Consider the following 23,390-nt stretch of genomic DNA (forward strand, 5'->3'; position numbering starts at 1 on the left):
TGTACAGAGACATCCTAAATAAAAACCTGCATCAGAGAGCTCTTGACCTCGGCCTGTGGCGGCGGTTCATCTTCCAGCAGGACAGTGACCCAAAGCACACCGCCAAAATATCAATGGAGTGGCTTCACAGCAACTCGGTGAATGTCCTTGAGTGGCCCAGCCAGACCTAAAGCCTATTGAACATCTCTGGAGAGATCTAAAAAATATTCATACATATATGTATACGTACAAATATACGTAAATATATGTACACTGTCACTTCCCATCCAACCTGATAGAGCTTGAGAGGTACTGCTAAGAGGAATGGGCAAAAATTCCCAAGGACAGGTGTGCCAAGCTTGTGGCATCATATTCAAAAAGACTTGAAGCTGTAATTGTTGCCAAAGGTGCATCAACAAAGTATTGAGCAAAGGCTGTGCTTATGTACATGTGATTTTTCAGTTTTTTTTATTTGTAATACATTTGCAACAATCTCAAAAAATCTTTTTTCACATTGCAATTATAGGGTATTGTGTGTAGAATTTTGAGGATGTAAATTTTAATCAATTTTGGAATAAGGCTGTAATATAAATAAATGTGGAAAATGTGAAGGGCTATGAATACTTTCGGGATGCACTGTACTATGACTTAATTGCACCTCAGAAAATGAAGACGAAATGCAATAAACACTGCTGTGCTTTAGGAAACGTGAGAGAGACAGTTCTGGAGGTAATAGTACTGAACCACTCTGATGACAGACTTTGGCTAAGGGATTTTAAAATGACCAAAACAACATCTCAGATGTTTTGCAATGTGGTCGGCCAATTGGTATGTTTATTAATGCAATCCAATCTTTTGCCAATACATGATCTCTTAAAACAAAATTACTTTTTTGGTGTTCACACTGGAATTTCTTTGGTAAATGTGGTTCCATCATAGTTTATGTGCACTTTTTCTTATCGGATAAGAAGTTTTCATTTTCTTAAGTGCATTTTTAAAATTTGTGTTCATCTTATCATTTCCATTAAGTATTTTTAAGCAGTATTGCAAAAAGCTTATAAAAATAGGTGGACAGAAGCATAGCTACTGCCAGTCAGTCCCCTCACTTATGCACTTCCATACTCTCACACTTTCTGCTTGTAGTGCAGTGATGTGCATGTCTGAGAAGACATTTGAACAACACATTGTGAAGAAATGATTGATCCCATGGTATGTACGTGTGTGTGTTTAAGTATATTGCACAGAGGAGTGCCAGCTGCAGCAAAAGAGTGTTTTCTCTCCTCTCTGCCTGCTACAGATGAACAGGTGGCTCAGAGCCTCTGAAAAGGTCATCCTAATTCAACTGACCTTGTTTAGCTGGCAGAAAGGGTAATTACTATCTGATTGCAAACACACAGTGCATCCTACCTGCAAAGATGACAACACTTGTTACCACAGCGTCTGAAGGCCAGTGACGGACGCTTCAGCTCTAGCTACATTCACTCAAGTGAAAAACATGGAATATTTACCCTTAATTTGGAGCGAGTGTCTTTTGTCAGTGCCTGCAAGTAGCACAAACAGGTCAGCATCAGCATTAGTACAGAGTCTTTTCTTCTTTTCTTTTGGTTAATGAGCAAAACCACAGCCCCAGAGACCCATAGTGGAAGAGGTGGAGTTAAAATATAAAACAAGAAAGGGCAACTGTGGATATGAAAAATAATGAGATGTAACTATCATTAAAAGTTGAAGATATGTAAAGAAGCACCAACAAAGTTCATTCAAAAGTTTGGGTTGGCATAATGTTTGGAAAATCTCTTACAGTAAAAATAGAGGTATTGTAAAATAACCGTTTTCTTATTCAGTGTTAGATGCTATTCCCGTATTGCTGTAATGGCAGCTACACTGGGATCTCCATAAAAATGCTGCACAGACCGGTCATTTTTTCCATAAGTTTCAAATTACGAATATATGTAGCACATATCAACAGAATGAAACAGACATAAGATTACAAACTGAAAATTGTGAGCACTTGCACCCGTTTTTTAGTCCCTTAAAACCTTCATGTCTTGTCAGAACTCCAATTTGGCGATGTTTACATCTACCTTTTGGATATTCCTCAATAATGTAGTCATTAGTGATGGCCTTGTAGCTCATAAGTGTTTGCCTTCATGTTTGGTTTAATTTTTTTAAGATTAATATTTGCTGGGAAATCTATTTGTTCACTTCTGCTATTTGTACTTTGACTTTCCATTTGAATTTATACTTTAATTGCATTCAAACTGTAGATTACAATAGAAACTTTATGAAAAGCATGCAAATGTACTGACAGTTATATGTACCATAGATTGTTAAATATAAAAATACAAATTTAATTCATGTGTAAAACTAAAATATCACATATAAAGATATGTGAATAAAGCAATGTTTCCATCCAAAGAGTCAAAGAGAACAAAATCAACACTTCCTGGTTAACTGGTATGGAGTCAATCTAGAGCCACATATACTTGCAAAATAAAAGAAAGTTTTGCAAACAAAAAATGAAGTACTGAGCAAAAATAATAATAAAAAAAATAATAATAAATAAATGCAAATCTCCAAAAATTGCAAAGCAAAAATTATTTTGAGAAATAAAACAATTTGCTGAACAACAAAAAAAAAGAAAAGAACTGCAAATAAAAATCAAGCAGTGCAATAAAAAAGCTAAAATATTTGCAAAAAAATAAAATAAATAAATAAAATAAACTATATCTATTTGCTAAACACTTTTATAGCATTGCATTTACAAAACATGTCCATTCGATTGCAATGCTCATTTAGATTTTCTTTTGAGTCAACCGTAAGTTTACGATGCTGTTTTCACTTTGCACGTTTCTGCACGTTTCACCTTGTGGCCCTGATTTGATAAGTGGGCAGAGTCAAGTGAACTTGGGCGTTTAAGTCAGGCCCGGACCTGCCTCCATTTAAGCTATGTAGTTTATGTGTTTTTTTGGTACTGTTTGATTTTTATTTGCAGTTTTTTTTTTTTTTTTGCAAAATTAATTTTTATTTCGCAAAATTTGAGGTTTATTTTTTTTCCTCAATACTTTATTTTTTGTTAGCAAAGATTTATTTTATTTTGCAAGTATATATGCCCCTAGTTTGACTCCATAAACTGGTGCCAAATATCAAAAGTAATAAAGTAATTTGATGTGGAGAAGCTGTGTTAATCTTCTCTTTATTTAATAAATGACTTCGCCTCAGAAGATAAATGCAGACACGCACTGAACATGTGGTTGCGTTTGAAGGCGTGAGACGCAGAGCACAGATGCTCTTGATTCTGGAGGTTATCAATAATATAATATCACTAATATTTAAAGGGTTAAAGCATTTTAGAATGGCAACAACAACATTTCAGATGTTTTACAGTGTGCTCAGCCTGCTGGTTATGCATTCACATTTATTTTTATGATCACATGATCTCATAACAAAATCACATGACCTTTTTAATGTGCATATACTGGAACTTGTTCAGTGAAACTGTTTCCCTTGTAATTTATCTGCATTTCTTATCAAACAAAAAGTTTATCCTTCGCACATATCTTTTATGTGCATTTTCAAAACTTATGTGCATCTTGGTGTTTCCATCAAACGTTTTTATGCGCATAAAAATAAGTGGGTGGAAACACAGCTAATGATGTTACCATTCTGCACAAATCCATAAATTTTTCCTTTCTGGCTGATGTTTCTGTAAAGAAATACAGTAGAAGCACAGTCTAGGTGTGTCTCATTTTGATTGTTAATGCTGTATTTCATTGCGCAACAAATATCTGAAGCTTTTTTTTTGGCTAAAAAAGAGAAATTACTCAGTCATGACATGGCGGTCAGAGAGAGATAGGAATGATTTGCCCGCCAGTGTGATGTTCCCCTAATGCCTAATGATGTGACATCACTTGAAAACACCAGCCAGCTATTACTGCTGTCTTCGGTGTCGCAGTATCCTTTAGAAATCATTGCAGTATTCTGTTTTTTGGACTAAAAATTGTATTGCATCAATTAAGTGTAAAGCAAAAAAAAAAAAGAAAGAAAGAAGAAAAAAATCATTTGAAATTGACACATTTTGTTACAAAAAGTCAATCCTTGCAAAATAAAATGATAATTTAAAAAAACAATTATAATTAATTCCTTTCATACTCAAACATTTAAATGGATCCATACTGTGTACACGCATATGCAATGCATTGTATATTCACTATGCAGTAATGCGAAAAAAAAACAAAAACATTTAAGTATTACATATCCAATTTAAGCTGTAGAAGTATAATTAACAATGCCTCCAATGATTCGTTCACTACGCAACTCTCCTTGATTATTCCAAGACTGTGGAAACATTAGCATAAACGCAAAATGAACAGTATGCAGTTTTGAGTGTTTGCATGCTTGGGTGTGAAAAAGTCCAATTAATTAGCACCAAGTGTATTATATAGCTAGTTTGTTCACCAACCATTAATTATGAGAGGACGATTCAAAAAACTTCACAACATCAGAGTATTGCTTTTACTGTGTTTCAACTACGTATTTTGGACAATGCATAATTACAAAAGAGACCAATTACTCGTTAAATATTAATAATTTCTTTTTTTTGAGAGCTGAACATTCTGTGCTCGTGCTAAATTGAAACAGCTCTTGTATTACATCCTGTAAACGGTACACTGTGCTAATCAATGACTTGCATTCTTGCAGGCAAGGCTCATATACAAGCCAATCCCGATGGCCTCCTTTTAACTGCTGCTTGTTGTTTGTTCACATTAGCTGGAGTCTGCTGTGCTACAGGTGCTTGACTTAAATAACCTGGCATCTATTCTCATTTTAGCATGAAAGCCCATCTAACAGACCAAGAGCTTTTAATAGGATGCTGTATTTGGCTGTTATTTTGTATTAAATTCAGGGAAGTTTATAATCCTAACTATTCTATTTAAAAATGGTCGCCCCCAAATTTGTAATTTACATTTGGAAATTAAAGATAATACTTGCACATTATACATACAGTAGTCAACATTTGAAGTGGACCAAAAATGTTTTTCAAAATTGTCCTGAGATAAGAATGGGTGTTGATCAATAGTTCTAGCACAAATTTGATGAAATGCAATGATCCACTTCAAACAATAACCACTGTGATTTGTCAGGATTTAAAGAGGTAGAGTATAGAAATTATGTATATAAATTATGTGTATATATTTTTATACATACTAAAAAACATCCCAAATATGAGACGCAGTTAAAGTTAAAGGGTTAAAAAATGTTTATGGCATCTTAAATTTCTAGTTAATAATGCATATGGAGTTTTTGATAGTATATTCTCAGTATTTTCTAATAGAATGATGTGCTGAGACGATTACAAATATGCAATTTACAGGTTGGTATGGTAAAGCAAAGAAAGGCTGTGTAGCTTTCTAAACGCTGGATGGTGCTACATATGTATAAAGAAGATGTTTAGCATGAAATTGACTAGTTTGTTTGGGAAATCGGATGGAAAACGAGTATTTTGTAATTCAGTTTGATGATACTGGCACTGCAGAAACCTTTACAGAGATCACTAAGAGCGTTGTTTGGCTACAAAAGGGGTCTGAACAACAAAACAGAGCTGGAAGTGGCTGATCTTTACATAAAAGTGAAAAAATAAAACAAACCTAAAAATGCCACTTTATAACATGCATAAAGGCTAAAATTAATAGGACAACATTTTGTGAAATACAATTGCACTTAAAAGGGCTTTAGGTAAGAAATCTCATGTATTAATTGCTTTTTAATTGCCAGTCAAAGTGGCGGAAATGAATTTGAAGACATTTGGTGAAATATAACTACTTAAATGTGCTATATGTAAATTTTTTTTCATGCATTAATGAATCATTTGCTTTTTTTGTATCGCCAATGTATGAACTGCTAGTAATAAAGTTTAAAAAATGAGACATTCTCCAATTTCAAATGTTGTCTATGCAAGCATAATATTTATGAGATGTTTTCGGTGGAACAAATCAAAGAGATTTGATGTTAGAATAGTCTCTGAGGAGAGCATGTAAACAAGTAAAACCACTGATTTAACAAAGCTCAGGATAATGTGCTAATAGATCAATATCTCTATCATTTTGAACTTGTGGTTTCTGACATCTAAAGATAGCCCCTTTAATATTTATTCCAGCAGTCAAACGTCAAAATAAAATGAATCAATAAAGTACTGTATTAAATTTATTAAAATTTACTAAGACATCAGTAATAATCCCAAACATATTTAATTCTGTTTTTGAGCTGTCTAATGAAAATATTTAAAATAATATATAAGAAAAGATATTTTAGATAAAACTAAAAAAGCATCATGGTCATGGTTTACTAGCCCTTGTTTCAAACCTGTTTGACTTTCTTCTTCTTCTGAACACAAAAAAAATAAATTTGGAAAAAAGTTAAAAACCTGTGAATTACTTGTAGAATTTGGTATTATTTCCACCGGAAGTCAGTAGTAACAAGTTTTCAGCTTTTTTTAAAACACCATCTTTAAAGTTCAGAAGAAGAAAGAAACTCATAAAAGTTTGAAATCTCTTGAGTAAAAAGCGAGTGAACTTTTATTTTAGGTGAACTGTCCCTTTAAGAAAATATTAAGCAACACAATACTAGAATCATATCTAAAGTATCAAGTGAAACTAAAATTCAGGGTAACACATTAGTTTAAGAAAAATTTACACCATTTACTATTGGCTTATTACATGCCTATTATTAAGATATCCAGTAAATGTTTGTAAGCAGCTATAAAGTATGATCTCCCTGATCATTCCTGATCCTACCTAATACCCTAACAACTTCCTAACAACTTCTTTACTAACTATTAGTAAGCAGTCAATTAGTACTTTATTTAGCTAAAAGTCTTAGTTAATGATTTGTTAATAGGGTTAATTTTACATTAAAATGTGACCACATTCATTACTAACATTAACTATTCATTAATACATTGACATGGTATAACACTTTAGTTTAGATCACAATTCATGCTATTAACTGACTTATTACCTGCCAATAATTAAGATATTAACTGTTAATTAATAGTTTTAATTGCTATGAGTTAAAGTCCAACCGTGTGTTAAAGTAGGACCCTCATTATGCATCAGCGGCCCAAAATCTCCCGCTCAAAACTTTGCCATGAAACCTTTGGTCAGAGAATGGGTGTGACTTGACACATAGTTGAAACCCATCTTCTCCCCAAAATCTGGGCAGAAAGGTCCCAGCTAAAAGATCTCCACAGAAGTGCCCCTGAGGGGGCAGACCGCGTTTCTGTACCCACATGACCCGCCTGAGTGCACGTTTCTTATTTTCTGGCATATTAAACTCAGTTTAAAGTTTGCGTCTCGCGTAACCTCTGATCTGCGTCGCAAGCTCCACGCATGAAGAAAGGATTTCTTGTTGTTAAGTTTTGTGCGTTTGTTTGTTATTTGTTGGACTAGTCAATAAATCATGCTATAACCACGTTGGATTGTCTTTGTTTTGCCTTACAGAAAAGGTAAATTTAACGATAAAGCCTTGCTACAAGCTTTACAAAAACCAGTTGACCAAAACTTCGAAACTATTCATCTACTTTACAAGTAGTAGTCATAATTCCCTTTCTAAATAAATAAATAAATAGAGTCTGATCAGACAAGCGGGCAAAGTCATTGTTATATTTATTATGTTTAATTAACTATAAGTTAATTCTGAATATTAATAATTAATAATAACATGTTATTATTGATCATTAATATTCATGAACTGAGCTAATTTCACTACAGTTACAGTTTAATAGTAGTTTTTAAGTACCTTATTCTGCATCCCTAATCCTACCCAAAACCTAAACCCAACTTCTACCTTACTAATAATAAGCAGTTAATAAATAGTTTATTAAGCTAGAGGTGTTAGTTAATGGTTTGTTTTATACTGTAAATTGTGACCTAAATTAAAGTGTTACCCCTAATCATACCAAAACCTTAACACAACTTCTACCTTACTATTAATATACAGTTAATTAGGGGTTTATTAAGCTAATGGTGTCGTGAATGGTCTCTTAATATCATAAATTGTGACCCTTATCATAAATAGCATAAATTGAGCTCTAAATTTTACAATAAATATAAACAGTTATTTTCAACTGTACAAACATTTCCCTATTTAGACTGTATTTTTGAACAAATAAATGCACCCCAAGTGAGCATTTCTTTTAAAAACACCAAACTCCAAACTTCCGACTCATCCTCATCGTGCAAATTCAGATTTCTAAAACAAATAGTAGTGTAATGTAATGTAATGTAATGCAAACACACTGTTGCCCAATCTTGTGGTCAAATCCAGTTAGTACTGTAAATGCAGAACCATTGCAATTCTCCCTAGAAGGAACAAAATCTGAACAACACCACCTGAATCATCAGCACCCCAGTGAAAATCTCCACCTGTAGACCCCACACATCCACTTTCAAAACCATCTCCATCCCAAAACCCTGATTTCTGATTTCAATCATCACAGACACAAAACAGGCAATTAAAAAGCGTGTTATTAATTGAATGTCAGGAGCAGATGGAAACAGCTCCATGAATCTGCCGCAGATATTATATTAGCACCTGTGTTTAAGCTCACAGTGACTGATGGCTGAACAGCATCTGCTCCTCACACATACATCCCATGATTCCTTGCTGTTCTGAGACCCTCCTTCCCCCTATGAGGAGTGTTTACCCGCGATTACATCAGCAAACCTTGACCGCTGTGTGTGTGTGTGTGTGTGTGTGTGTGTGTGTGTGTGTGTGTGTGTGTGTGTGTGTGTGTGTGTGTGTGTGTGTGTGTGTGTGTCCGTGTTAATGTGAGGGAGATTGAGGAGGGCTTCAGTGAGACCAGGAATCTTAATGAGCTGATTGGTCATTATGTGTTAATGAGGTGACTGGCAATGTGATGATCACGTGTTCAGACTGGTGAAGCACCAAATTGTGCTTATGAAAAGAAGAGTTAAAGGAATAGTTCACCAAAAATATAAAACAATTATAGCATCATTGTTTACTCACTGTAATGGGGATCTATGAGTACTGAGCATTTTATTATAGTAAACTAAAACTAAAGCAAAATAAAGGTTTTTATTACTTGAAACAAAATAAACCGCAACTAAAATAATAAATAAATAATAAATACTGTAAAAAAAACAACAACATTTATCATCATTATTAAATTTTATTCAAAATTTAGTTTACTGGTATATTAAACAAAGTAAACTGAATAATACAAATAAAAATAAGATATACGTGACTGTGTCCTTGCAGTTTCCTTTGCACAAATTTAGGTACATTTTCATAATAGATTTACAGCGAAGGAAACATTTTTTTATATAAAGATTGTAATAAAATTAAAAAAAAAACTATTTTACAGTACATGCACACTATAAAAGCTGCTAATGCAAGCTGTAATTCACTTAAATTGGCCCACCAATTTGAATGCGCGAATGCTCTGTTATCTCTCCCTCCTCTGGTCACATATCAGATCTGTTACTCTGATTTGTTCTGGAACCTCGCAATTTACAAAGAAGCACTACATATTTATAAAAAACAATAACTAAATAACTTAAAATGACAAAAAAGGGACTTTAAAGTTGCATTAACAAAGAAACTACCAATTAAAAATGATCTACAAAGGAACAAATTAATTAGATTTATAAAACTAGTTTTCTTGTTAAATTGTAACATAAAAAATTGTAAATAAACAAATATATATTAAATAAAGTTTAAGCCAGAATTATTAGCCCCCCTGTTTATTTTTTTCCCCAATTTCTGTTTAATGGAGAGAAGATTTTTTAACACATTTCTAAACATAATAGTATTAATAATTAATTTTTAAAAACGGATTTATTTTATCTTTGTCTTTTTTTATCCCTATCTAACAAAATTACTTACAATATTGGTCCAAAAATGAGTAGCCCAAACTTATATGTTATAGAAAAATATGAAATAAAAATTAAAATAAAGAGCAAAATTCAAGAGAAACAAATATTTGGTTGAAATTTACGTAGTTTGTATTCCCCTCCCCAACATTTCACATAAATTTTATTGTATCATCTTTCTATTTCTAAAGGCACTTGGTGACTAAAATATTACTTTAATAGATATATCCATTTAATAAATGTCTTTTGCTCGAATGCAACCAAATATATGACCTTTATTCACAGAGAAATGGATAAAAATATTAATTTTTAAAAAGATGTGAACCTAGTTATGCTGAGCACTGTAAAAAATAAATAAATTGGGGGAAAAATATACAAGGAGGATAATAATTCAGGGGGGCTAACTCTGACTTCAACTGTGTGTGTGTGTGTATACACACACATTCATGCAAATGTAAGATGTGTTTGCAATTAATTAATTAAATAAAAAAATAAAAATAAAGTGAAAAAATGTATAGCTATGAATTTTATATATTTTAATAAAACAATTTTAATAAAACTAAATCGATTTTTTTTGCAACTGGTCTAGAAAATAGCAGTTTAAACATTCTGCGGTATATAAGAGAAATAATAAATAAATAACTTAAATTGCATTAACAAAGAAAATATATATTTAAAATTGACAAAACCACAAATTAATCAGGTTTATAATATTTGATTTCTAGCTAAATTGTTACATAAAATGTTTGTGTATAAATACACATTTAATAGAACAAACTCATACACTGAAAAAAAAAATTCTGCAAAACTGTTGCAAACAAATTATATGGGTTGAATTTAAACAAACAAATGAAATGTAGTAATGTTCAACTTAATTTGTTTGTTTAAATTAAGCCCAAATAAATTGCTCACAAGCACTTATGTTAACAAATGTTGTAAATCCATAATTTTTGAATTTTTTTTTCCAGTGTAGAAACAAATAGAACAACTAATAAAACCAAATGTTGCTTAAAACTTCTGCTAAGCATCTTTCATCTCGCATGGAAGACAAACAAAAAGGATTTGGATTCAAATGAGAATGAATAAATGACATAATTTTCACATTTCTGTGTAAACTATTCCCATAATATGATGTTTTCAACCCTTCCGGAAAGGCCAAAATGACAAACACATCACTCTTTAGCCTCTGGCCTTCAGATTGACTTGCCACTTTAGAAAGACAAGCTGGACATGAAAGATTCCAGTAAATGTGGAGAAAATGGGAGTTAGGAGCTTGTAGCCAAATTAAAGAGCTAAAGATACTGAAATGAAAGCATGGCCTTGACCGAGCGTCTGTAGATTGAGATGCGTGAGTCAGAGAGACGCCTCTGAGAGCTGTTTTTGGCAGTCTGAAAGAAAGCGAGAGGCGAGAGGTGAGTTCTGGTCATTTTGGCAGCACAACCCGACGGCGTTTGCCTGTCTGACCCCTGAAAACAAGCTGCAAATTGGAGTTGAGGCAGAAAATCCTACTCTTTTAAACAGGCGTCCAAAAGTGTTCTCGTCTTTCTTCTGCAAAATTGTGAAAATCAAAGGAACAGTCAGGAGGGATGTTTTTTTTCTGTTTGTTTTGTGCACTGGGAAACTTAAATGAATCATCTGTTCAATCATTTAAAGCAATAGTTCAACTGAACATTTTCTATGCAATTACAATGAAAGTGGACTGGAGCTTTCAGGTTTAAAAGCAATATAAAAGCACAAGCATCATAAAAGTAGTTCAATGTTTTTAACCACATCTATGTTTGCCAATTTAAAATAAAATAGACTAATGATCTTCCTTTACTCTTCAGTTCTTAACCACTAGTAGATCAGGATCATTATATCTGAAGTTAAAGCTATTAAAAACATTTTTGGTAAACAAAAATAAAGCTAAAATGAACATTATAATACAAACATTTAATACATTATTTAATGATATGTATGAACGCTTTATTTAACCACTGTGTGCTGTTGAGGATGTTTTTTTATCCACTCTGGGGTGATTTTGAGGCCTAATTAGGCCACAACTTTCTCTAAGTTTCAGCAAATTGAATGATTTTTGGTGACAAGTCTTATTTTGACACATATTTTGAGAACTTCGGAATTCTTCAAACAATTACAGTTGTCAATACACTATGGGCAAATGTACCACACTTTCATTATGTCGTGGCAGTTTTTGTCAATTTGAATAATACACAAGGGCTTAACACTAGAATTAAACAAAATAACTTAAACTACAATTTAAGAAAGCTTATAATTGAATGAAAATTAACAAATTTTAAAATAATTTTAAATATAGTTAAAAGAAATATTCTTTCCTGAAGCGTAAAATTTCCAATCCAAGTTCATTGTAATGATCTTGGGGACAAGAGCAACAAGAACATACTTTACAATCACTGCTTTGGAGTTCTACAAAACAGTGCGTGTCAAAAGAGTGTGGAACAATGTGCTGGAATCAATCATAAATCTTTCAATATTCATTTTTGGGTGAAGTATTTTAGTATTCTGTGATATATACTTTCTGGGGGAGGGGGGGTGCTGTTTGGATTTTAAGCAAGCAAATAAAGCTGTGGAACTAAAAAAAAAAAAAAACGAGAAAACTAGTAAATTCTCAATTTCTCTTGATTTATAATTTAATAGTTTGGCAAGAAATTATTTTCATTTTATTTTATAAACTTATCAGAGGCATTATTTACACTGAGGACATTCTATTAATTACTATTAATGCTAACAGGAAATGCCCCCCCTTCCCCACATTGTTTATGACTTCTTTATCCGTGTGCTGGGATCGCAACAGAGGACAGAGAGAGCAATAATTCCAATAATAATGTCAAATAACCCTATATAATAATTGCATGAATGTTCTAAAAATAACTCACATGAGCAGCTTTTGTGGTTTTTAACAATTACCTAGGAAACAGCAAGCGGCAACAGACGATTTTAATGTCAATATTGATAAAAAAGAAGACATGATTCAGTATAAAAGCTCAGGTCAGAATAATCATATTTTCTGCCAGACAGAATCTGTTCACATCTGTTGATGCTAGTCTAATGTGTAGGAATTTGTGCTGCGCAGACAATTAGCACTAGGTAATGTAAATATTTATTTTTATTTTCATTAACTAAAGGTGGCTGTTTATGCTTGAAGCACCAATAATAGGAGAATGACTAACATTTACAAATAACTTGCCTAAATATACATTTTGCTGCTGTCTATGTGCAGTTAATATTGCAAAATAGTGATTCAGCACACAGTTCATAAAATGTTTTTAATACATTTAGGTTATTTTTAAATCTTTTTTTTCCTGGATTTTGAAATCACCATACAGTAGTCCCTAAATATACATAAATGTAGTAAATGGGATTTGAATTGAAAACATTTCCCATTATTTTCGCCACACACAGAAACTGTTCCAACCAAAGTTACACTCGTGAAACTAATGATTTTTTCTGAATTTAAAATAAAAAATATTGTTGTTTAAAGCTTTTTTTTTTTTTTTTTTGCATTAACATGCCAATATTAAACATGTCTACATTAATGTTTAGATCAGGGGTGGGCAAACTCGAACCTGGAGGGCTGGTGTCCTGCACAGTTTAGCTCCAACACTAATCAAACACACCTGAACATCAGTGTCTTCAGGATCACTAGAAATCTATAAGCAGGTGTGTTTGATTAGAGTTGGAGCTAAACTGTGCAGGACACGGGCCCTCCAGGACCGAGTTTGCCCACCCCTGGTTTAGATGTAACCATACCACCAATTTTACTTCAGAAAAGTAAAGAAGTCAATATTTGTTTCTACAAGTTGTTATCCTGACCAATTGTCATTTCCTGAAGTAAAAAAGAAGAAATATTATCATACATTTATTTGACTAAATCAAATAACCCTGCTGAAAAATCCAGCTTAAACCAGCCTAGGCTGGTTGGCTGGTATTAGCTGGTTGACCAGCCTGGTTTTAGAGGGGTTTTGGCCATTTCCAGGCTGGTTTCCAGCAATTTCCAGGCTGGTCTTAGCTGGTCAGGCTGGAAAATAACCAGCTAAATCCAGCTAAAACCAGCTTGACCAGCCTGGTTTAAGCTGGACATAACTGGTTTCGGCTGGGCTCCCAGCCTGGCTAGGCTGGTCAAGCTGGTTTTAGCTGGTCATCTCCCAGCCTGACCAGCTAAGACCAGGCTGGAAATGGCCAAAACCTCTCTAAAACCAGGCTGGTCAACCAGCTAAAACCAGCCAACCAGCCTAGGCTGGTTTAAGCTGGATTTTTTAGCAGGGAAAACAAATATTTAGATTTTACTCAACCGTGTAGCTAAGAAATAAATTAAATCCACACAAAAAAAGTCCATAGCTGTGCTAAAGAAATCTCTGTGGTAAAAGTCCAACCCTAGTATCTTGATATTTGCTTACTTAAATCCAAACAACTTCTTTTTAATGAGTGTTTTGTGTGTGTTACTAATGGTAATATGCAGATGTTTATGTGTACAGACCTTGCTGCGTGAGTCCACATTGAGCAGGCACACTCCACACGCCAGCTCTTTGGCATTCTTAATGCCGTGCCTCAGTATACAGGAGGAGAAGTCCAGCGAGCTCTCATCAGGCTACAGAAAAACACACGCACACACTCAATGAATACAGTTCTTAAAAAGCAATTGTCCACAAATCCCTGCCTGTCTGTCAAACATCAGATGGCAGAGGCCAGTGAAGCAGCCCATCAGCCTCACAGCGGTTGATTGGCCCTGCAGATCAATACATCAGCTCAAATCTGCCCAAAACAGCAGGAAAAGCCTCCAACCCCTCCAAACCATGGTTATTTTTATTATACTTCTGAGCGTTTGTGGTTTTTCAGCGCTGTGCTGCGACTCGTATCCTCCCGAGCTGATATTATCTGACCGCACAGCTCTAATATTATCTGCTGGCATTGATATTCTCCCATGAGAGAACTGCATGACAAAGCACTGTTCGGCAATCTGTTCTATGCTATTGCACTTTCTGCAAATACGGTACGCTTTGGTGTTCTTATTGTGAGCGAATAATTCATTCAAGCATACATTTCATTTAGAAACAGTATTTTGTGTGATGCTTTGCGCAAAGGTGAAAATGATCAAATGCTCTTGTGCCATATAAGAAGCCAACTTTGATGTTGCACGCTTGTGTTCAGTTGCCTGCTCTTACGATTGCCACATTTCCACCATCAATTCTCTTTTTTATAATTCTACCCAAACATCTATCGCTAATTATTTTATCATGACAATAACATTGCTGTTCAGTAATCATTCCTGATTATTATTAATGTTAAAAACAGCTTTATATTTTTGTGGAAACTATATAATACCATTCAGAATAATTTTTTCCACTAACACTTTACAATAAGATTCTATGTAAGTACTGTAACTACTGCTAAATTGTCATACAAATGGTTTCATACAAATGATATAGTATTTAGTATACTTAAAATTTGTTTTTCCTACTATGGAAGTCAATGGCTGCAGGTTTTCAGTTCTTAAAAATATCTTCTTTAGTATTTAAAGCAATGGTCTCAAACTCAATTGCCGGAGGGCCATAGCTCTGCATAGTTTAGCGTCAACCATGTCCATCTCACACCTGCTTAATAGTCTCTAGTAATATTGAACACCTTGATTAGTTGGATCTGCTGTGATTGAGGTTAGAGTCTGAGACCTATGATTAAAAGGAAAATGCCTTGATGTTGTAATGTAATTCAAATATAATTAGTTAAATAGACTTAAGCATTCATTAAGTTGTTTAAGCATAAAACGAGATGAAAGGTCTTTCAAACGCAAGCCATTTCGTATCATGTCAAATAAAGTGTTTTCATTTAAACAATAACAAGGGCTTAAAGTGTTAAAGAATTGAACTGCTAAACTGAAGATTAGAAGTGAAATCAAGGCCTTTATCTCTTATTTTGTCTGTTTTTCTGGGTAAGTTCTGCAAACTCTTTCTTTTTAAGATATTTGGACCAGAAGATGGGGTTGGTACAGTGGTGGAGGCTGAGGGTGCGTCAAACAAAAATATCAGGCTATCTCAAATCGATCGCTCCACAGGAAATATGCATTTAATTAATGCTCTGCTGTTATTATTATTTCACAAAATCTCTGTCAACATTTTTAATAAAAGTTATTAGATTTAAGATTCAGTCTAATGATTATGACTATTTTCCCCGTCTCACTCACGGTTCATGTGTGCGCATGCTGCGTGTGAGAAAATAAAATGACAATGAACCTCAAGGCTCATACGTTGACTTTTTGTATAACAATTTTGTTGTTTAAATATGATATTGCATTAATTTGCACACATGTTTTATAAGCTGTAAATTGAAAGCCCCAGTTTGGTGCAGAGTTATCATTATACAAAAATCAAGAACATCTTTGGATTTGTTTGATTTGTAGATTATGTAGGCAATTTTAAAAACTGATAACAAATAAGAACTATTGATAACTGTAATTTTACAAATGGAAAAAAGGTTGTTTTTTTGGTTGTACATCAATAGCCTGTTTGTTAAGTGTATGACGTGGCTGCAGGCACCACAGAGGCGATCAGCATCAGCGCGGGTTTATGTCAACTCATCTACTGTATGTCAAACTGTGACCAGAAATATCCTTCTTTCATTTTGCTTCTTTGGCAAAATACGTCTGTAGACACGTGTGTTTGCACATATTACTGTCCTGCGAGTTAACAAATATTCGTTGCGCATTTAGGGGCCAATAACAAAGAGCACGCCTTTCCGTTCTAAAAACGTGAAGCACACAGCACTGGTTTTTATGTTGGCAAGATAAAAAGAAGCACAGTGCTATTTTGTATGTCACTAGGAAACGACTGAATCTGCTGACCTGTATTGTGCATGAGTCGTGTTGCTGTCGATGTTATGATTGTAATTTTTAAAAATATTGTGATATTCAAGATCTGTAAAGTAATACAGCTCTGGATAACTTGAAACAGCAACCACAAATATCTTCTCTATCATTAAAAGTTTGACATAGTCGCCTTGACAACATAAACCCTGCTGTTACCTCAATAGAAAGCATGCGGTGCTTTCATTTGATTGAAGAATGAAAAAAACGCGACTGACGTAACATACTTTTTCCGCTCGAGCACACAGCACACAACGGCAAAACGTGAGGCGCCCATGGCAGCGCGTAAAACACTTGCGACCTTTAGTAAACCATTCAACAGCTGCCTCTCTTAACGCAAAAATCGCACTCGCTGTGATCAGCCCCTTATGCAGCCAAACTTTAAAAATATATAAAATTATATATTTTTTACTCGTTTAACCGATACCATTAATATGTTACCAACGTACCCTTTCGGTTAATTGATTATTTTGAGCATACCTAATTAAACCGCATACACAGCCTCTAAAATATTATATTTGTTTCCCTCATGGCCGCACGCCAGAGATCCGACACAGTGCCGGAATAGTTTAAGCCCTGCATGTATATTCTGAAACCCACTTTATATCAAAAATCAATCAGGCAGTGAAAATCATTGGTTTTTCAAAGCAAACAGACCTTAAACACAGCAATTTTAGAACGACATAGGGTTCACCGCAATCGCTTGAACTGGGTTAAAAATCTCAGATGGAGATTGATGGCTCTGGCAACTGTTACTGAGTAACTATGGTGATATCTTATCTTTAAGGGTGTCATGTTTATTTAGAACCATAAACAAACTGACTGGAACAACCCATGCATTAGATTTTATTGCACACCTTTCAGCCAGTCAGAATAAAGAATTTCACCAGACCAAACTAAAATTAATGGAGCCATATTAAAAAATATTTAATTATAAATCACCGGTAAAATGTTAGTCATTATTTGTGAGTGAATGGTGCAATTGAAAACCAATACGACTGTATTAACTACAATACCATACTATATATTAATAAACTCACTGTGAGGTTTGCCAGCGACATGAAGCCCATCAGGTTGTTCCACACGCGGCTGATGTCTTTAAGTAGCTCTTGTAGTTTTTCTGAACAAACGGCTGTGGCTTTGATTCCCAGCTCTACACGCTTGGTCACACGATACACCTCCACCACACCTAATGATAGATACACACAAAAATATGTAAATATTCTCAAACCCATTATGAACACAATTCAAATTATTAATATCAAGAAAATTGAGTCCAAATGACTCAAATCCCAGATTTTGGTGAAAACACAAACAAACAATAAAACAAAAAAAGAATCTGCAAAATGGGTTATGTGTAATAACAATGAAATGACACAAGGAGAAAGTACTGAACTGCTGAAACATATTTAATACTTTATATAAAAGGTTTTTTGGTGATGGTAGCTTAAAGAGTCCCTTATATGGAGAATTAAGTCACATGAACTGCTTCAACAGAGAGTAAAAATCTTGATGGTTTTGTGGGTCTCGTCTATTAAATCTGATTTTTAATTTGTATTTTCTATTGGATTCAAGTCAAGTGATTGGCTGGGCTATTCTACACCTACCATTTTCTTTCCCTGAAAACATTTGAGAGTTTCCTTGGCTGTGTCTTGGCTGTGTTTTGCTGAATGTTCACCCTGGTTTCATCTTCATCCTCCTGCTAATGTAAATAATGGTCTGAAGCAGCAAATAATAATTTACAATAAGGAAGGGCAGAGGGTTGCTGAAGAACTACTGAGAGATTTCTGCTGCTGTCTGGGCTTTCACTGCCTTTCTACACCTCCCTCTGTTCACGTGTTCAATACTTTTTCCTGTGTCATTTCATTTTATTACACATAAATTGTAAACTATATATATTTGTTTTCTTTGCATATATGAATTTCTTTATTTGTTACAAACATCCAGGAAAAAGTTAACAGCACCTTTAGAAATATATTTTCTGAAAAAAATGATGATGTGTTCAATACTTTTTTCTCTGCTGTATATATAGCGAAATTCATAAAATGTTCAGGACAATACACTATAGACACTGCACCTAAAATCACGTATGTGTTTATTAAGACAGTCATCATGTGAGGCTTAGAATCCCTGTGCATGTCTGCTTAATGTAATTGTGGACAATCTAAAACTGAAAAAATTAGGGGATCAACATTGAAAACAATGACTGGCTGGGCTTCACTTCTAATGTGGTTAAAAACAAAGGAAGCAAGGGGAACATGAATTCAGTGTTAAACACTATAGGGATAACTGAAAAAAGGGAAATTTAATGCAGAAGAAGGTACTTATTTACATGTTTTTTTTTTGAATGTTCTTTGCATGAATATGCTTTATCAGAGACTAATACGTAGAATAGAAATACATATAAAAAAAAATTCAAAAAAACATTGTTTTATCATGACTGACAGAATTATTATATGCAACTGGAAATGCCCCAGAGCTGAAAGACATGTTGGTGTATGCTAAGAAATAAATAATGAGAGTGAATTGCAAAGAACATGGGATCACTTCTGGCAACTTATAAAAATACGGATAAACAAGCAAGACTTCTTATACTTCTGTATAGACTGTATGGATAAATGTGTAACTGTACTGATCACTGATCACACACACACACACACACACACACACACGCACACACACACACACACACACACACACACACACACACACACACACACACACACACACACACACACACACGCACACACGCACACACGCACACACGCACACACGCACACACGCACACACGCGCACACACTCACACTGTCTGCACTGTCTACAGACAGAGCTCTATTTACTCTGAAATACACAAAATAATCATACAGTTGACACGATATAAACGTTAAACAAAAAATAGACCTTCATGATGGCATTGAATAAATGTAGAATTCATATACCTCACATTTACTGTTTCCTCAAAATGGATGCAAATAGTTTTTTTCCTTCTGATGCGCTGTGAAGAAATGGGATCTTCACAAAGCTGCTGTTTTTTTTAAACAAGATAAGATGTAGCATATACACTACCTGGCAAAAGTCTTGTCGTCGATCCCAATTGTAAGAGCAACAAATATTAACTTGATTTCTATTTGATCATTTGGAAAAGTGGCAGAACGTATATTTTTTTAAACGAATCATCTTTGATCTGCATCATAATCATCACAAATACTGCAGAAGACCTATTGGAACCCGCATGGAGCCAAGATTCTCAAAGAAATCAATCAAGTTTGGTGAAGGAAAAATCCTGGTTTGGGGTTACATTTAACAAGGGGGCATGCGAGAGATCTGCAGAGTCAACATCAACAGCCTGAGGTATCAAGACATTTGTGCGGCCCATTACATTACAAACCACAGGAGGGGGCAAATTCTTCAGCAGGATAGCGCTTCTTCTCATACTTCAGCCTCCACATCAAAGTTCCTGAAAGTAAAGAAGGTGCTACAGGATTTACCAGCCCAGTCACCAGATATGAACTTTATTGAGCATAATCGAGAGGCCTTTGCATTTTATATGAGCCACTAAATTCATTTTCTTTTCGGCTTAGTCCCTTTATTAATCCAGGGTCACCACAGCGGAATGAACCGCCAACTTATCCAGCACGTTTTTACGCAGTGGATGCCCTTCCAGCCGCAACCCATCTCTGGGAACATATAAGCCACTTCTGACACCAAAAGATCAACAAGAAGTCAAGTTATTATTTGTCTTTACTAAAACTTGGATAGGTGACAAGACTTTTGTCTGGTAGTGTATTTTATGTCAAACACAGACAATGCAGACTTACAGACCTTTTTTACGAGAAGCTTTCTTCTTCGTTGTAACATTCACCACACAGTGAGCAGTGAATAAATGAACGAGTCAGTTGTTGTGGAAACCGTGTTTCCAGTTTCCTCTTGGCATCAATTCGATAGCAACCAAAATGAACGCTTTAAGCATACTCATAACACTATCTGACCAAATGGATTTAAGTGCAGTGTGAACAATGCCTGCATGTGTGTATGTATGTTGAGAGAACCAAACAGGAGAAACAATAAAATAGCAGCACCATTGCCAGCACTCCCCAATGCTGAATGTCCTTTTAAGCTACACCCATTAGAGCTGCCCAGAATAGTTGCTCTGCTCTGTAACACAAGCCTCCCCCCGGTCAGACCCACAATGCCTTGCTCGGTAAATGCTAGAGCTGGATCAAAGAGCTTTAACGGTTTGTTTCTACGTAACGGCAGCACCTCGTGTTCCCCTCCTGCCAGCATGAGCACGTACAGCTCATTAAAATTGTCCTGTGTGTGTGAGCGAGAGCACTGAAATAGGAGGTAACCAGAACACCTGGCCTGTCTGTTTGACTGAAGACTACAGGGTCGAATGAGGAATCGCTATCAATGTGGTTGAAGGCATTACACAAGTTTAACTGATGTCTGGTTTCTGATCATTAAATCAAGTCTGACTGTAGTCTCACCCAGAAGGTACTCCATGCCCTGCGCCGACTGGATGACTTCCGTGCACACTGTGGAGCTGCTGATGCCATTGAGGGTGTTATTGGCGGTGGTGATGACCTGAAAGGGGAAGAACAGACAATCATAAATTCACATAGCTAATATATGCAGAGAAAACACCCCAAATTAGCATACTGTAACCCAAAGAAGTGACACTGTAGGGGAACAATTAAACCTAGTAGATGAATTCAGAACATGATGACAGCCAATGTAATGAAAGTTAATGAGGTCCACTGCTTTGCATTGGCAAAATATTTTTGGAAATCTCTTCTACGCCCAAACACACCTCAGAGACTTGACTGAACTTTCTGCTTCTGTATGGGATAAAATAATTCTCCATACCAGCAGGAAGTGTGTGTATTTGTCATTCAAAAATGAAAAACAGATAACCAATCAGCATGCTTGCTTTCACTAATAGGCTCCACTGTTTATGCAACATGCTCAGTCTACAACAAAGCTGCTAACACACTTTCAAATCTGCACAGACTGGCCCTTAACGATGGCCTGACGTTGTCTGACCACCAGACTGGTGTGTCAAGCCCTACAAGAGTGCTTTCAATGGTGGCCCAAATAAAAAGCTAGCATGGGCCAACTTTGGCCTGCAGGCCATAGTTTGGGCATCTCTGTTCTAAATGAATGATTTAATGGAGAAACAAATACATAACACCTACTGGAGAAACAACGTTCTGTTATTGATATCCTCATTTTAAGAGTCAGGGTACTTACATGTTAGAAAATACAGACCAATTTTGACATCAATACAATCAACCAAAATAATGCTGATTAGCCTCTCCCATGGTGAAATGTCATTGGTTCAAAATCCTACACTGTAAAACTGTTTATCCTGTCTAGCTATGACTACACATTAAAACCCATGCAGCTTTAAACCCTGTACCTCAGACACTAGGGGCCCTATCATACACCCGGCGCAGTGTGGCGCAAGGCATGACGCAGTAGTCATTTGGTAGTTTTGAGGCGTTGCGCTACACTATTTATAAAAAGCAAATGCATTAGCGCTCATTTGTGCACCCATAGGCGTTCTGGTCTAAAAAGGAAGGCGTTCTGAGGCGGACCGCTGGCGCGTTGCTATTTTGAGAAACTATAATAGATTTTTCATTAGACCAAAACTAACCCTCTAACCCTCTAAACTCCAGCGCAGTTGCACCTCGCTTACGCACTGCTTAATACGCACAAGAGAGCAATAGGCAATTATCATTACATATGAAAAAATTTAAATATTAAGGATATATATAGGATATAATAAGAATAGATATAGGATATAAATATAAAGGATTAAAATATTACAAAACATATTATTTTCTAGCCTACATAAATATAAAAAACCACGGCTTTTAGGTCTTCTTCATCTCGGGAGGCTTTTTCAGTTCATTCATAACAATTTACTTTTGTATAATGGTATTATTATTAGCAGTATTATTTATTATATCCATATTTATATTTGTTTTATTAAAAACAAGCTTATATTTGCCCACCTGTCAGGTTTTAGACCATATGGGGCACAGCATGTGTTTTAGGATATAACTCAGGTTTTTGAGCACATTTTGCTATTACTATTCATTTATTAGTTTGCTGGAAATTAGAAGTGAATTTAGAAATAGTTTTGAATCGAATATTTGCGCTTAATAAACAAAAGTATTTATTTATAGACTAATTGATGTCTGTGCGTAAAGGTTTCCCTATCCAAAAGCGAAAGTGATCCATTATCTCTCATTCTCACGCAGTAGATGCTCTGTTTAACAGTTTTCTGTTAAAAAAACTGTTAACTGTTTGCTTGTGAAATGCTCATTTTTTCCACTTAGACTTACTTTGCGTCCTGTTAATAGCGAATGCGCTCTTGGCGCGACGCAGCTGACTCTTAAAGGGAAAGGGAGATCACACTCTAATTGGTTTATTCTTAAAACACACCTATGACTCATTAAGAAAATAAACTCAACCCTTTTAGACCATGCGCCGAAGCGCAAGGCAGATTTCCCGTCCTTAAATTAGCAAAAACGTGTCCTGACACGCCCTGAAAGCATTTGCGCCCTGCGTTTTGCGCATGGACCGTCAAAATAGAGCCCTAGTAGTGCATGTAAATGACCTCCTCTGATGGCTATGGTTAA

At 35.0% G+C, this 23,390-nt stretch overlaps 2 protein-coding genes across 30 annotated transcripts in view; both read right to left on the reverse strand.

Annotated features, from left to right (window-relative positions):
• Positions 1–23,390, reverse strand: part of rab34a (RAB34, member RAS oncogene family a) — a 626,412-nt gene that overhangs the window by 432,982 nt on the left and 170,040 nt on the right. The window lies entirely within an intron of this gene.
• The window catches only part of synrg (synergin, gamma), a 97,122-nt gene that overhangs the window by 6,268 nt on the left and 67,464 nt on the right, over positions 1–23,390 (reverse strand). For 4 of the 28 annotated variants that reach the window (XM_021472922.3, XM_068218788.2, XM_021472921.3 and 1 more), the window contains 5 exons: positions 21,231–21,327; positions 17,784–17,932; positions 14,365–14,475; positions 11,379–11,417; positions 1,488–1,520 (listed from right to left, as the gene is read on the reverse strand). In XM_021472922.3, coding sequence (XP_021328597.1) covers positions 1,488–1,520; positions 11,379–11,417; positions 14,365–14,475; positions 17,784–17,932; positions 21,231–21,327 — 429 coding nt within the window. Of the gene's footprint in view, positions 1–1,326; positions 1,387–1,487; positions 1,521–11,378; positions 11,418–13,361; positions 14,476–17,783; positions 17,933–21,230; positions 21,328–23,390 lie in introns of those variants that run through there. The other 24 variants (XM_073923479.1, XM_073923474.1, XM_073923473.1 and 21 more) reach the window with 12 other exon arrangements.

Source organism: Danio rerio, chromosome 15, assembly GCF_049306965.1.
Source record: "Danio rerio strain Tuebingen ecotype United States chromosome 15, GRCz12tu, whole genome shotgun sequence".
Taxonomy (NCBI): domain Eukaryota; kingdom Metazoa; phylum Chordata; class Actinopteri; order Cypriniformes; family Danionidae; genus Danio; species Danio rerio.